The following is a 15000-nucleotide window of genomic DNA, read 5'->3' as shown; positions in this document are numbered from 1 at the left end:
CAGGTAGAGGTCGAAGGTGAACTTGACGTTCCGGGCGATCTTCTTCAGGATGTCGATACAGAACCCTTTACAACACTGCTTTATATAGGATCCTCCACCTTCTGTAGAGTTACTGCAACACACACACACACACACACATTACACACACACACAGACACACACACAGACACACACACACACACACACACACACACACACACATTACACACACACACACAGACACACACACAGACACACACACACACACACACACACACACATTACACACACACACACAGACACACACACAGACACACACACACACACACACATTACACACACACACACAGACACACACACAGACACACACACACACACACACACATTACACACACACACACACACACACACACACACACACACACACACACACACACACACACACACACACACACATTACACACACACACAGACACACACACAGACACACACACACACACACACATTACACACACACACGCACACACATTACACACACACACACACACATTACACACACACACACACACATTACACACACACACACACACACACACACATTACACACACACACGCACACACATTACACACACACACACACACACATTACACACACACACACACACATTACACACACACACACACACAGACACACACACAGACACACACACAGACACAAACACACACACATTACACACACACACACACACATTACACACACACACACACATTACACACACACACATCAGTATTGATCAGGGCTGTCTAAATAAACCAGATGAAGACATGGATAGAGGCCCACTCACGCACTCCTTTACAGACAGCCTGGCCCTGATACACACTGACCAGTGTGTGTGTGTAATGTGTGTGTGTGTGTGTGTGTGTGTGTGTGTGTGTGTGTGTGTGTGTGTGTGTGTGTGTGTGTGTGTGTGTGTGTGTGTGTGTGTGTGTGTGTGTGTGTGTGTGTGTGTGTGTTGCAGTAAACAGGTCAGTGTGTATCAGGGCTGTCTAAATAAACCAGATGAAGACATGGATAGAGGCCCACTCACGCACTCCTTTACAGACAGCCTGGCCCTGATACACACTGACCAGTGTGTGTGTGTGTGTGTGTGTGTGTGTGTGTGTGTGTGTGTGTGTGTGTGTGTGTGTGTGTGTGTGTGTGTGTGTGTGTGTGTGTGTGTGTGTGTGTGTTGCAGTAAACAGGTCAGTGTGTATCAGGGCTGTCTAAATAAACCAGATGAAGACATGGATAGAGGAGCAGATGCTGCAAGACTTTAAATAGAGCTCCAACTAACTACTGTATCTTAACACACACACACAAGCACACACACACACACAAGCACACACACACACACAAGCACACACACACACATACACACACACAGGCACACGCACGCACACACACACACACACACACACACACACACACACACACACACACACACACACACACACACACACACACACACACATCGAGTCTTCCTAGCTTCTACCAGGATTAAAATATCAGATGGTCCTCTATCCCTTCTGTCTCTCTCTCTCTCTCTCTCTCATCCTCTTTCTCTCTCTCTCTCTCTCTCACCTTCTTTCTCTCCCTCTCAACACATAAAAGTGTATTTCTTTCCATCAAACAGCATGTAGAGAAACAGATGACATGAGAGGAGATGAGATGAGATGGGTTGGAGAGGAGATAAGAGGCGATCGGAGGGGACAGAGGAGAGGAGATGAGATTAGATGAGAGAAGAGGAAGAGAGAGAAGGAGAGAAGAGGAGGAGAGAAGATGAGAGGAAGAGAGAGAAGGAGAGAGGAGGAGGAGAGAAGATGAGAGGAAGAGAGAGAAGGAGAGAGGAGGAGGAGAGAAGATGAGAGGAAGAGAGAGAAGGAGAGAGGAGGAGGAGAGAAGATGAGAGGAAGAGAGAGAAGGAGAGAGGAGGAGGAGAGAAGATGAGAGGAAGAGAGAGAAGGAGAGAGGAGGAGGAGAGAAGATGAGAGGAAGAGAGAGGAGGAGGAGAGAAGATGAGAGGAAGAGAGAGCAGGAGGAGAGAAGATGAGAGGAAGATGAGAGGAGGAGGAGAAGAGATGAGAGGAGAGTCGACCCGATAATTGATAGTGATAGTGACAGAAGGGTAGATAGATAGATAGATAGATAGATAGATAGATAGATAGATAGATAGATAGATAGATAGATAGATAGATAGATAGATAGATAGATAGATAGATAGATAGATAGATAGATAGATAGATAGATAGATAGATAGATAGATAGATAGATAGATAGATAGATAGATAGATAGATAGATAGATAGATAGATAGATAGATAGATAGATACTCTTTAACATGTTTCCTACAGGGAACAGAGTGATAGAGGTGTAGACCTACAGGGAACAGAGTGATAGAGGTGTAGACCTACAGGGAACAGAGTGATAGAGGTGTAGACCTACAGGGAACAGAGTGATAGAGGTGTAGACCTACTCTTTAACATGTTTCCTACAGGGAACAGAGTTCCTCATGCAGGTCCCAGTCAGGATGTCTACGTTGTCAACGACGACGAAGGGCTTCTCCTCCAGAGTCACGATAGACAGGTGGTTCTCATCGGCCTCCTCGTCTCCCCATGAGTTATACCTGCTCACACAGACATTATAATGCATTATAACAAGATATACCTGCTCACACAGACATTATAATGCATTATAATAAGATATACCTGCTCAGACAGACATTATAATGCATTATAACAAGATATACCTGCTCAGACAGACATTATAATGCATTATAACAAGATATACCTGCTCAGACAGACCTTATAATGCATTATAACAAGATATACCTGCCCAGACAGACATTATAATGCATTATAACAAGATATACCTGCTCAGACAGACATTATAATGCATTATAACGAGTTACGCATGCTTACACAGAAAACCAGGGTTAGACTAGTGTCCTGTCCAGGGGGTTAGGGTTAGACTAGTGTCCTGTCCAGGGGGATAGGGTTAGACTAGTGTCCTGTCCAGGGCTTAGGGTTAGGGTTAGACTATGGTCATGTCCAGGGGGTTAGGGTTAGACTAGTGTCCTGTCCAGGGGTTAGGGTTAGACTAGTGTCCTGTCCAGGGGGATAGGGTTAGACTAGTGTCCTGTCCAGGGGGTTTGGGTTAGACTAGTGTCCTGTCCAGGGCTTAGGGTTAGGGTTAGACTAGGGTCATGTCCAGGGGGTTAAGGTTAGACTAGTGTCCTGTCCAGGGGTTGGGGATAGACTAGTGTCCTGTCCCGGGCTTAGGGATAGACTAGTTGTCCTGTCCAAGGGGTTAGGGTTTGACTAGTGTCCTGTCCAAGGGGTTAGAGATAGACAGGGGTTAGGGTTAGACTAGTGTCCTGTCCAGGGCTTAGGGTTAGGGTTAGACTAGGGTCATGTCCAGGGGGTTAGGGTTAGACTAGTGTCCTGTCCAGGGGTTGGGGATAGACTAGTGTCCTGTCCAGGAGGTTAGGGTTAGACTAGTGTCCTGTCCAGGGGTTGGGGATAGACTAGTGTCCTGTCCAGGAGGTTAGGGTTAGACTAGTGTCCTGTCCAGGGCTTAGGGTTAGGGTTAGACTAGTGTCCTGTCCCGGGCTTAGGGATAGACTAGTTGTCCTGTCCAAGGGGTTAGGGTTTGACTAGTGTCCTGTCCAGGGGGTTAGGGTTTGACTAGTGTCCTGTCCAGGGGGTTAGAGATAGACAGGGGTTAGGGTTAGACTAGTGTCCTCTCCAGGGCTTAGGGTTAGGGTTAGACTAGGGTCATGTCCAGGGGGTTAGGGTTAGACTAGTGTCCTGTCCAGGGGCTTAGGGTTAGACTAGTGTCCTGTCCAGGGGTTGGGGATAGACTAGTGTCCTGTCCAGGAGGTTAGGTTTAGACTAGTGTCCTGTCCAGGGGTTAGGGTTAGACTAGTGTCCTGTCCCGGGCTTAGGGATAGACTAGTGTCCTATCCAGGGGGTTAGGGTTAGACTAGTGTCCTATCCAGGGTTTAGGGGAAGACTAGTGTCCTGTCCAGGGGGTTAGGGTTAGACTAGTGTCCTGTCGAGGGGGATAGGGTTTGACGAGTGTCATGTCCAGGGACACCTGTCCAGGGACTAGTGTCCTGTCCAGGGGGTTCGGGTTAGACTAGTGTCCTGTCCAGGGGGTTAGGGTTAGTCTAGTGTCCTGTCCAGGGGGTTAGAGATAGACTAGTGTCCTGTCCAGGGGGTTAGGGTTAGACTAGTATCCTGTCCAGGGGGTTAGGGTTAGACTAGTGTCCTGTGCAGGGGGTTAGGGTTAGACTAGTGTCCTGTCCAGGGGCTTAGGGTTAGACTAGTGTCCTGTCCAGGGGCTTAGGGTTAGGCTAGTGTCCTGCCCAGGGGGTTAGGGTTAGACTAGTGTCCTATCCAGGAGGTTAGGGTTAGAGTAGTGTCCTGTCCAGGGGGTTAGGGTTAGACTAGTGTCCCATCCAGGAGGTTAGGGTTAGAGTAGTGTCCTGTCCAGGGGGTTAGGGTTCGACTAGTGTCCTGTCCAGGGGGTTAGGGTTAGACTAGTGTCCTATCCAGGGGGTTAGGGTTAGACTAGTGTCCTGTCCAGGGGATTAGGGTTAGACTAGTGTCCTGTCCATGGAGTTAGGGTTAGACTAGTGTCCTGTCCAGGGGGTTAGGTTTAGACTAGTGTCCTGTCCATGGGGTTAGGGTTAGACTAGTGTCCTGTCCATGGGGTTAGGGTTAGACTAGTGTCCTGTCCATGGGGTTAGGGATAGACTAGTGTCCTATCCAAGGGGTTAGACTAGTGTCCTATCCAAGGGGTTAGACTAGTGTCTTATCCAAGGGGATAGACTAGTGTCCTATCCAAGGGGATAGACTAGTGTCCTATCCAAGGGGTTAGACTAGTGTCCTATCCAAGGGGATAGACTAGTGTCCTATCCAGGGGGTTAGGGTTAGACTAGTGTCCTGTCCAGGGGGTTAGGGTTAGACTAGTGTCCTGTCCAGGGGGTTAGGGTTAGACTAGTGTCCTGTCCAAGGGGTTAGAGTTAGTAGTGATAGGGATAGAGGGGATAGACTAGTGTCCTATCCAAGGGGATAGACTAGTGTCCTTTATATTACATGTAACTATGTCATATTAACAATGTAAATTGATTTTAAAATAGTTGTACCTGGGCCATACCGGGAACATCAGAGACAAGGTCCCATTCTCCCAACGACCCATCTGGAGAGAGTGAGAGAGAGAGAGAGAGAGAGAGAGAGAGAGAGAGAGAGAGAGAGAGAGAGAGAGAGAGAGAGAGAGAGAGAGAGAGAGAGAGAGAGAGAGAAAGAGAGAGAGAGAGACACAGAGAGAGAGAGAGAGAGAGAGAGAGGGGGGCGGGGGGAGACAATCACACAGAGGTCATATTTAGGATTTTTCAGGGAGTAGCGATCAACAGTATCTACCTAGCAGTTGGACAGATATACAGGGAGTACAGATCAACAGTACTACTCCAGTTCTCTACTCCTTTAGAGAAAGGGCTAATGATGTATAATAACACCGTGGGAGACAATGGGCCTTCTACTCCTTTAGAGAAAGGGCTATTGATGTATAACAACACAGTGGGGCCTTCTACTCCTTTAGAGAAAGGGCTAATGATATATAACAACACAGTGGGAGACAATGGGCCTTCTACTCCTTTAGAGAAAGGGCTAATGATGTATAATAACACATTGGGGCCTTCTACTCCTTTAGAGAAAGGGCTAATGATGTATAATAACACAGTGGGGCCTTCTACTCCTTTAGAGAAAGGGCTATTGATGTATAATAACACAGTGGGGCCTTCTACTCCTTTAGAGAAAGGGCTAATAATGTATAATAACACAGTGGGGCCTTCTACTCCTTTAGAGAAAGGGCTAATAATGTATAATAACACAGTGGGGCCTTCTACTACTTTAGAGAAAGGGCTAATGATGTATAATAACACAGTGGGGCCTTCTACTCCTTTAGAGAAAGGGCTAATGATGTATAATAACACAGTGGGAGACAATGGGCATTCTACTCCTTTAGAGAAAGGGCTAATAATGTATAATAACACAGTGGGGCCTTCTACTCCTTTAGAGAAAGGGCTAATGATATATAACAACACAGTGGGACCTTCTACTCCTTTAGAGAAAGGGCTAATGATATATAACAACACAGTGGGGCCTTCTACTCCTTTAGAGAAAGGGCTAATGATATATAACAACACAGTGGGTCCTTCTACTCCTTTAGAGAAAGGGCTAATGATATATAACAACACAGTGGGTCCTTCTACTTCTTTAGAGAAAGGGCTAATGATGTATAATAACACAATGGGAGACAATGGGCCTTCTACTCCTTTAGAGAAAGGGCTAATGGTGTATAATAACACAGTGGGGCCTTCTACTCCTTTAGAGAAAGGGCTAATGATATATAACAACACAGTGGGGCCTTCTACTCCTTTAGAGAAAGGGCTAATGATATATAACAACACAGTGGGGCCTTCTACTCCTTTAGAGAAAGGGCTAATGATGTATAATAACACAGTGGGGCCTTCTACTCCTTTAGAGAAAGGGCTAATGATATATAACAACACAGTGGGGCCTTCTACTCCTTTAGAGAAAGGGCTAATGATGTTTAAAATAAGAAGAAGAAGAAGAAGAATTCTAACTATATTATTATTTTCAAAGAGATACAATCAGGAGTTTTATTTGCTAGTCTCTGGGTTAGATACATCTAGCTAACTAAGTCAGCCATTGGCTAGGCCATCGGAAGCTAGATAGAAGGGATCTGCCATTCAACTGCATTAGAGCCAATGGCTGACTTTTTGACTGCTGTGACAGTGGAATAAACCAATCACATTTTGACCTAATGGGTGGGACAGCAGGTCACTGTGCAATAGGGAGCAGTAGTTTTCCCACAGGGCTAGCTAGCTAGTTTTCGTTGTAGGTTAGTTTGCTGCGGCTGCAGCAGGTGTTACCGAAGAAGATGTTGTTGCTAATTTTGTTAGCTTGTTCCTTTTCAAGAATAACTTTCAACAGGAAGTTAAGTTCCAAATGATCATCATCTGGTGAGTGGGACTGTGTCTGTTTTATTGCAGTATGCTTCCTGTTGTCAGACATCTGTTTGGGGTGCTTCCTGTTGTCAGACATCTGTTGGGGGTGCTTCCTGTTGTCAGACATCTGTTTGGGGTGCTTCCTGTTGTCAGACATCTGTTTGGGGTGCTTCCTGTTGTCAGACATCTGTTTGGGGTGCTTCCTGTTGTCAGACATCTGTTTGGGGTGCTTCCTGTTGTCAGACATCTGTTTGGGGTGCTTCCTGTTGTCAGACATCTGTTTGGGGTGCTTCCTGTTGTCAGACATCTGTTTGGGGTGCTTCCTGTTGTCAGACATCTGTTTGGGGTGCTTCCTGTTGTCAGACATCTGTTTGGGGTGCTTCCTGTTGTCAGACATATGTTTGGGGTGCCTGTTGTTGTCAGACATCTGTTTGGGGTGCTTCCTGTTGTTGTCAGACATCTCTTTGGGGTGCTTCCTGTTGTCAGACATCTGTTTGGGGTGCTTCCTGTTGTCAGACATCTGTTTGGGGTGCTTCCTGTTGTCAGACATCTGTTTGGGGTGCTTCCTGTTGTCAGACATCTGTTTGGGGTGCTTCCTGTTGTCAGACATCTGTTTGGGGTGCTTCCTGTTGTCAGACATCTGTTTGGGGTGCTTCCTGTTGTCAGACATCTGTTTGGGGTGCTTCCTGTTGTCAGACATCTGTTTGGGGTGCTTCCTGTTGTCAGACATCTGTTTGGGGTGCTTCCTGTTGTCAGACATCTGTTTGGGGTGCCTGTTGTTGTCAGACATCTGTTTGGGGTGCTTCCTGTTGTTGTCAGACATCTCTTTGGGGTGCTTCCTGTTGTCAGACATCTGTTTGGGGGTGCCTGTCTGTTGTCAGACATCTGTTTGGGGTGCTTCCTGTTGTCAGACATCTGTTTGGGGTGCTTCCTGTTGTCAGACATCTGTTTGGGGTGCTTCCTGTTGTCAGACATCTGTTTGGGGTGCTTCCTGTTGTCAGACATCTGTTTGGGGTGCTTCCTGTTGTCAGACATCTGTTGGGGTGCTTCCTGTTGTCAGACATCTGTTTGGGGTGCTTCCTGTTGTCAGACATCTGTTTGGGGTGCTTCCTGTTGTCAGACATCTGTTTGGGGTGCTTCCTGTTGTCAGACATCTGTTTGGGGTGCTTCCTGTTGTCAGACATCTGTTTGGGGTGCTTCCTGTTGTCAGACATCTGTTTGGGGTGCTTCCTGTTGTCAGACATCTGTTTGGGGTGCTTCCTGTTGTCAGACATCTGTTTGGGGTGCTTCCTGTTGTCAGACATCTGTTTGGGGTGCTTCCTGTTGTCAGACATCTGTTTGGGGTGCTTCCTGTTGTCAGACATCTGTTTGGGGTGCTTCCTGTTGTCAGACATCTGTTGGGGTGCTTCCTGTTGTCAGACATCTGTTTGGGGTGCTTCCTGTTGTCAGACATCTGTTTGGGTGCTTCCTGTTGTCAGACATCTGTTTGGGGTGCTTCCTGTTGTCAGACATCTGTTTGGGGTGCTTCCTGTTGTCAGACATCTGTTTGGGGTGCTTCCTGTTGTCAGACATCTGTTTGGGGTGCTTCCTGTTGTCAGACATCTGTTTGGGGTGCTTCCTGTTGTCAGACATCTGTTTGGGGTGCTTCCTGTTGTCAGACATCTGTTTGGGGTGCTTCCTGTTGTCAGACATCTGTTTGGGGTGCTTCCTGTTGTCAGACATCTGTTTGGGGTGCTTCCTGTTGTCAGACATCTGTTTGGGGTGCTTCCTGTTGTCAGGACATCTGTTTGGGGTGCTTCCTGTTGTCAGACATCTGTTTGGGGTGCTTCCTGTTGTCAGACATCTGTTTGGGTGCTTCCTGTTGTCAGACATCTGTTTGGGGTGTCCTGTGTCAGACATCTGTTTGGTGCTTCCTGTTGTCAGACATCTGTTTGGGGTGCTTCCTGTTGTCAGACATCTGTTGGGGTGCTTCCTGTTGTCAGACAATCTGTTTGGGGTGCTTCCTGTTGTCAGACATCTGTTTGGGGTGCTTCCTGTTGTCAGACATCTGTTTGGGGTGCTTCCTGTTTGTCAGACATCTCTTTGGGGTGCTTCCTGTTGTCAGACATCTGTTTGGGGTGCTTCCTGTTGTCAACATCTGTTTGGGGTGCTTCCTGTTGTCAGACATCTGTTTGGGGTGCTTCCTGTTGTCAGACATCTGTTTGGGTGCTTCCTGTTGTCAGACATCTCTTTGGGGTGCTTCCTGTTGTCAGACATCTGTTTGGGGTGCTTCCTGTTGTCAGACATCTGTTTGGGGTGCTTCCTGTTGTCAGACATCTGTTTGGGGTGCTTCCTGTTGTCAGACATCTGTTTGGGGTGCTTCCTGTTGTCAGACATCTGTTTGGGGTGCTTCCTGTTGTCAGACATCTGTTTGGGGTGCTTCCTGTTGTCAGACATCTGTTTGGGGTGCCTGTTGTTGTCAGACATCTGTTTGGGGTGCTTCCTGTTGTCAGACATCTGTTTGGGGTGCTTCCTGTTGTCAGACATCTGTTTGGGTGCTTCCTGTTGTCAGACATCTGTTTGGGGTGCTTCCTGTTGTCAGACATCTGTTTGGGGTGCCTGTTGTTGTCAGACATCTGTTTGGGGTGCCTGTTGTTGTCAGACATCTGTTTGGGGTGCTTCCTGTTGTCAGACATCTGTTTGGGGTGCTTCCTGTTGTCAGACATCTGTTTGGGGTGCTTCCTGTTGTCAGACATCTGTTTGGGGTGCTTCCTGTTGTCAGACATCTGTTTGGGTGCTTTCGACATCTGTTGGGGTGCTTCCTGTTGTCAGACATCTGTTTGGGGTGCTTCCTGTTGTCAGACATCTGTTTGGGGTGCTTCCTGTTGTCAGACATCTGTTTGGGGTGCTCCTGTTGTCAGACATCTGTTTGGGTGCTTCCTGTTGTCAGACATCTCTTTGGGGTGCTTCCTGTTGTCAGACATCTGTTTGGGGTGCTTCCTGTTGTCAGACATCTGTTTGGGGTGCATCCTGTTGTCAGACATCTGTTTGGGGTGCCTGTTGTTGTCAGACATCTGTTTGGGGTGCCTGTTGTTGTCAGACATCTGTTTGGGGTGCTTCCTGTTGTCAGACATCTGTTTGGGGTGCCTGTTGTTGTCAGACATCTGTTTGGGGTGCTTCCTGTTGTCAGACATCTGTTTGGGGTGCTTCCTGTTGTCAGACATCTGTTTGGGGTGCCTGTTGTTGTCAGACATCTGTTTGGGGTGCCTGTTGTTGTCAGACATCTGTTTGGGGTGCTTCCTGTTGTCAGACATCTGTTTGGGGTGCTTCCTGTTGTCAGACATCTGTTTGGGGTGCCTGTTGTTGTCAGACATCTGTTTGGGGTGCTTCCTGTTGTCAGACATCTGTTTGGGGTGCTTCCTGTTGTCAGACATCTGTTTGGGGTGCCTGTTGTTGTCAGACATCTGTTTGGGGTGCTTCCTGTTGTCAGACATCTGTTTGGGGTGCTTGCTGTTGTCAGACATCTGTTTGGGGTGCTTCCTGTTGTCAGACATCTGTTTGGGGTGCCTGTTGTCAGACATCTGTTTGGGGTGCTTCCTGTTGTCAGACATCTGTTTGGGGTGCTTCCTGTTGTCAGACATCTGTTTGGGGTGCTTCCTGTTGTCAGACATCTGTTGGGGTGCTTCCTGTTGTCAGACATCTGTTTGGGGTGCTTCCTGTTGTCAGACATCTGTTGGGGTGCTTCCTGTTGTCAGACATCTCTCTGGGGTGCCTGTTGTTGTCAGACATCTGTTTGGGGTGCTTCCTGTTGTCAGACATCTGTTTGGGGTGCCTGTTGTTGTCAGACATCTGTTGGGGTGCTTCCTGTTGTCAGACATCTGTTTGGGGTGCTTCCTGTTGTCAGACATCTCTTTGGGTGCTTCCTGTTGTCAGACATCTGTTTGGGGTGCTTCCTGTTGTCAGACATCTGTTTGGGGTGCTTCCTGTTGTCAGACATCTGTTTGGGGTGCTTCCTGTTGTCAGACATCTGTTTGGGGTGCTTCCTGTTGTCAGACATCTGTTTGGGGGGCCTCCTGTTGTCAGACATCTGTTTGGGGTGCTTCCTGTTGTCAGACATCTGTTTGGGGTGCTTCCTGTTGTCAGACATCTGTTTGGGGTGCTTCCTGTTGTCAGACATCTGTTTGGGGTGCTTCCTGTTGTCAGACATCTGTTTGGGGGTGCTTGCTGTTGTCAGACATCTGTTTGGGGTGCTTCCTGTTGTCAGACATCTGTTTGGGGTGCTTCCTGTTGTCAGACATCTGTTTGGGGTGCTTCCTGTTGTCAGACATCTGTTTGGGGTGCTTCCTGTTGTCAGACATCTCTTTGGGGTGCTTCCTGTTGTCAGACATCTCTTTGGGGTGCTTCCTGTTGTCAGACATCTGTTTGGGGTGCTTCCTGTTGTCAGACATCTCTTTGGGGTGCCTGTTGTTGTCAGACATCTCTTTGGGGTGCCTGTTGTTGTCAGACATCTGTTTGGGGTGCTTGCTGTTGTCAGACATCTCTTTGGGGTGCCTGTTGTTGTCAGACATCTCTTTGGGGTGCCTGTTGTTGTCAGACATCTGTTTGGGGTGCTTCCTGTTGTCAGACATCTCTTTGGGGTGCCTGTTGTTGTCAGACATCTGTTTGGGGTGCTTCCTGTTGTCAGACATCTCTTTGGGGTGCTTCCTGTTGTCAGACATCTGTTTGGGGTGCTTCCTGTTGTCAGACATCTCTTTGGGGTGCTTCCTGTTGTCAGACATCTGTTTGGGGTGCCTGTTGTTGTCAGACATCTGTTTGGGGTGCTTCCTGTTGTCAGACATCTCTTTGGGGTGCTTCCTGTTGTCAGACATCTGTTTGGGGTGCTTCCTGTTGTCAGACATCTGTTGGGGTGCTTCCTGTTGTCAGACAATCTGTTTGGGGTGCTTCCTGTTGTCAGACATCTCTTTGGGGTGCTTCCTGTTGTCAGACATCTCTCTGGGGTGCCTGTTGTTGTCAGACATCTGTTTGGGGTGCTTCCTGTTGTCAGACATCTGTTTGGGGTGCCTGTTGTTGTCAGACATCTGTTTGGGGTGCTTCCTGTTGTCAGACATCTGTTGGGGTGCTTCCTGTTGTCAGACATCTGTTTGGGGTGCTTCCTGTTGTCAGACATCTGTTTGGGGTGCTTCCTGTTGTCAGACATCTGTTTGGGGTGCTTCCTGTTGTCAGACATCTGTTTGGGGTGCTTCCTGTTGTCAGACATCTGTTTGGGGTGCTTCCTGTTGTCAGACATCTGTTTGGGGTGCCTGTTGTTGTCAGACATCTGTTTGGGGTGCTTCCTGTTGTTGTCAGACATCTCTTTGGGGTGCTTCCTGTTGTCAGACATCTCTCTGGGGTGCCTGTTGTTGTCAGACATCTGTTTGGGGTGCTTCCTGTTGTCAGACATCTGTTTGGGGTGCCTGTTGTTGTCAGACATCTGTTTGGGGTGCTTCCTGTTGTCAGACATCTGTTTGGGGGTGCTTCCTGTTGTCAGACATCTGTTTGGGGTGCTTCCTGTTGTCAGACATCTGTTTGGGGTGCTTCCTGTTGTCAGACATCTGTTGGGGTGCTTCCTGTTGTCAGACATCTGTTTGGGGTGCTTCCTGTTGTCAGACATCTGTTTGGGGTGCTTCCTGTTGTCAGACATCTGTTTGGGGTGCCTGTTGTTGTCAGACATCTGTTTGGGGTGCTTCCTGTTGTTGTCAGACATCTCTTTGGGGTGCCTGTTGTTGTCAGACATCTGTTTGGGGTGCTTCCTGTTGTCAGACATCTGTTTGGGGTGCTTCCTGTTGTCAGACATCTGTTTGGGGTGCTTCCTGTTGTCAGACATCTGTTTGGGGTGCTTCCTGTTGTCAGACATCTGTTTGGGGTGCTTCCTGTTGTCAGACATCTGTTTGGGGTGCTTCCTGTTGTCAGACATCTGTTTGGGGTGCTTCCTGTTGTCAGACATCTGTTTGGGGTGCTTCCTGTTGTCAGACTCTGTTTGGGGTGCTTCCTGTTGTCAGACATCTGTTTGGGGTGCTTCCTGTTGTCAGACATCTGTTTGGGGTGCTTCCTGTTGTCAGACATCTGTTTGGGGTGCTTCCTGTTGTCAGACATCTGTTTGGGGTGCTTCCTGTTGTCAGACATCTGTTTGGGGTGCTTCCTGTTGTCAGACATCTGTTTGGGGTGCTTCCTGTTGTCAGACATCTGTTTGGGGTGCTTCCTGTTGTCAGACATCTGTTTGGGGTGCTTCCTGTTGTCAGACATCTGTTTGGGGTGCTTCCTGTTGTCAGACATCTGTTTGGGGTGCTTCCTGTTGTCAGACATCTGTTTGGGGTGCTTCCTGTTGTCAGACATCTGTTTGGGGTGCTTCCTGTTGTCAGACATCTGTTTGGGGTGCTTCCTGTTGTCAGACATCTGTTTGGGGTGCTTCCTGTTGTCAGACATCTGTTTGGGGTGCTTCCTGTTGTCAGACATCTGTTTGGGGTGCTTCCTGTTGTCAGACATCTGTTTGGGGTGCTTCCTGTTGTCAGACATCGTTTGGGGTGCTTCTGTTGTCAGATTGGGGTGCTTCCTGTTGTCAGACATCTGTTTGGGGTGCTTCCTGTTGTCAGACATCTGTTTGGGTGCTTCCTGTTGTCAGACATCTGTTTGGGGTGCCTGTTGTTGTCAGACATCTGTTTGGGGTGCTTCCTGTTGTCAGACATCTGTTTGGGGTGCTTCCTGTTGTCAGACATCTGTTTGGGGTGCTTCCTGTTGTCAGACATCTGTTTGGGGGTGCTTCCTGTTGTCAGACATCTGTTTGGGGTGCCTGTTGTTGTCAGACATCTGTTTGGGGTGCCTGTTGTTGTCAGACATCTGTTTGGGCTGCTTCCTGTTGTCAGACATCTGTTTGGGGTGCTTCCTGTTGTCAGACATCTGTTTGGGGTGCTTCCTGTTGTCAGACATCTGTTTGGGGTGCTTCCTGTTGTCAGACATCTGTTTGGGGTGCTTCCTGGTGTCAGACATCTGTTTGGGGTGCTTCCTGTTGTCAGACATCTGTTTGGGGTGCTTCCTGTTGTCAGACATCTGTTTGGGGTGCTTCCTGTTGTCAGACATCTGTTTGGGTGCTTCCTGTTGTCAGACATCTCTTTGGGGTGCTTCCTGTTGTCAGACATCTGTTTGGGGTGCTTCCTGTTGTCAGACATCTGTTTGGGGTGCATCCTGTTGTCAGACATCTGTTTGGGGTGCCTGTTGTTGTCAGACATCTGTTTGGGGTGCCTGTTGTTGTCAGACATCTGTTTGGGGTGCTTCCTGTTGTCAGACATCTGTTTGGGGTGCCTGTTGTTGTCAGACATCTGTTTGGGGTGCTTCCTGTTGTCAGACATCTGTTTGGGGTGCTTCCTGTTGTCAGACATCTGTTTGGGGTGCCTGTTGTTGTCAGACATCTGTTTGGGGTGCCTGTTGTTGTCAGACATCTGTTTGGGGTGCTTCCTGTTGTCAGACATCTGTTTGGGGTGCTTCCTGTTGTCAGACATCTGTTTGGGGTGCCTGTTGTTGTCAGACATCTGTTTGGGGTGCTTCCTGTTGTCAGACATCTGTTTGGGGTGCTTCCTGTTGTCAGACATCTGTTTGGGGTGCCTGTTGTTGTCAGACATCTGTTTGGGGTGCTTCCTGTTGTCAGACATCTGTTTGGGGTGCTTGCTGTTGTCAGACATCTGTTTGGGGTGCTTCCTGTTGTCAGACATCTGTTTGGGGTGCCTGTTGTCAGACATCTGTTTGGGGTGCTTCCTGTTGTCAGACATCTGTTTGGGGTGCTTCCTGTTGTCAGACATCTGTTTGGGGTGCTTCCTGTTGTCAGACATCTGTTTGGGGTGCTTCCTGTTGTCAGACATCTGTTTGGGGTGCTTCCTGTTGTCAGACATCTCTCTGGGGTGCCTGTTGTTGTCAGACATCTGTTGGGGGTGCTTCCTGTT

At 48.3% G+C, this 15000-nt stretch overlaps 1 protein-coding gene across 1 annotated transcript in view; it reads right to left on the bottom strand.

The window, feature by feature from the left end:
• Positions 1–15000, bottom strand: part of LOC109884608 (glutamate receptor ionotropic, NMDA 2A) — a 191415-nt gene that overhangs the window by 28716 nt on the left and 147699 nt on the right. Inside the window, exons 9-11 of the mRNA XM_031811094.1 lie at positions 5168–5220; positions 2492–2641; positions 1–112 (exon numbers count right to left, since the gene is read on the bottom strand). The exon at positions 1–112 is cut by the window's left edge and continues 60 nt beyond it. Coding sequence (XP_031666954.1) covers positions 1–112; positions 2492–2641; positions 5168–5220 — 315 coding nt within the window. The remainder of the gene's footprint in view (positions 113–2491; positions 2642–5167; positions 5221–15000) is intronic.

Source organism: Oncorhynchus kisutch, unplaced genomic scaffold, assembly GCF_002021735.2.
Source record: "Oncorhynchus kisutch isolate 150728-3 unplaced genomic scaffold, Okis_V2 Okis01b-Okis20b_hom, whole genome shotgun sequence".
Lineage (NCBI taxonomy): Eukaryota > Metazoa > Chordata > Actinopteri > Salmoniformes > Salmonidae > Oncorhynchus > Oncorhynchus kisutch.
The sequence above is the reverse complement of the archived record's forward strand: the minus strand, read 5'-3'. Positions and strand labels throughout refer to the sequence as shown.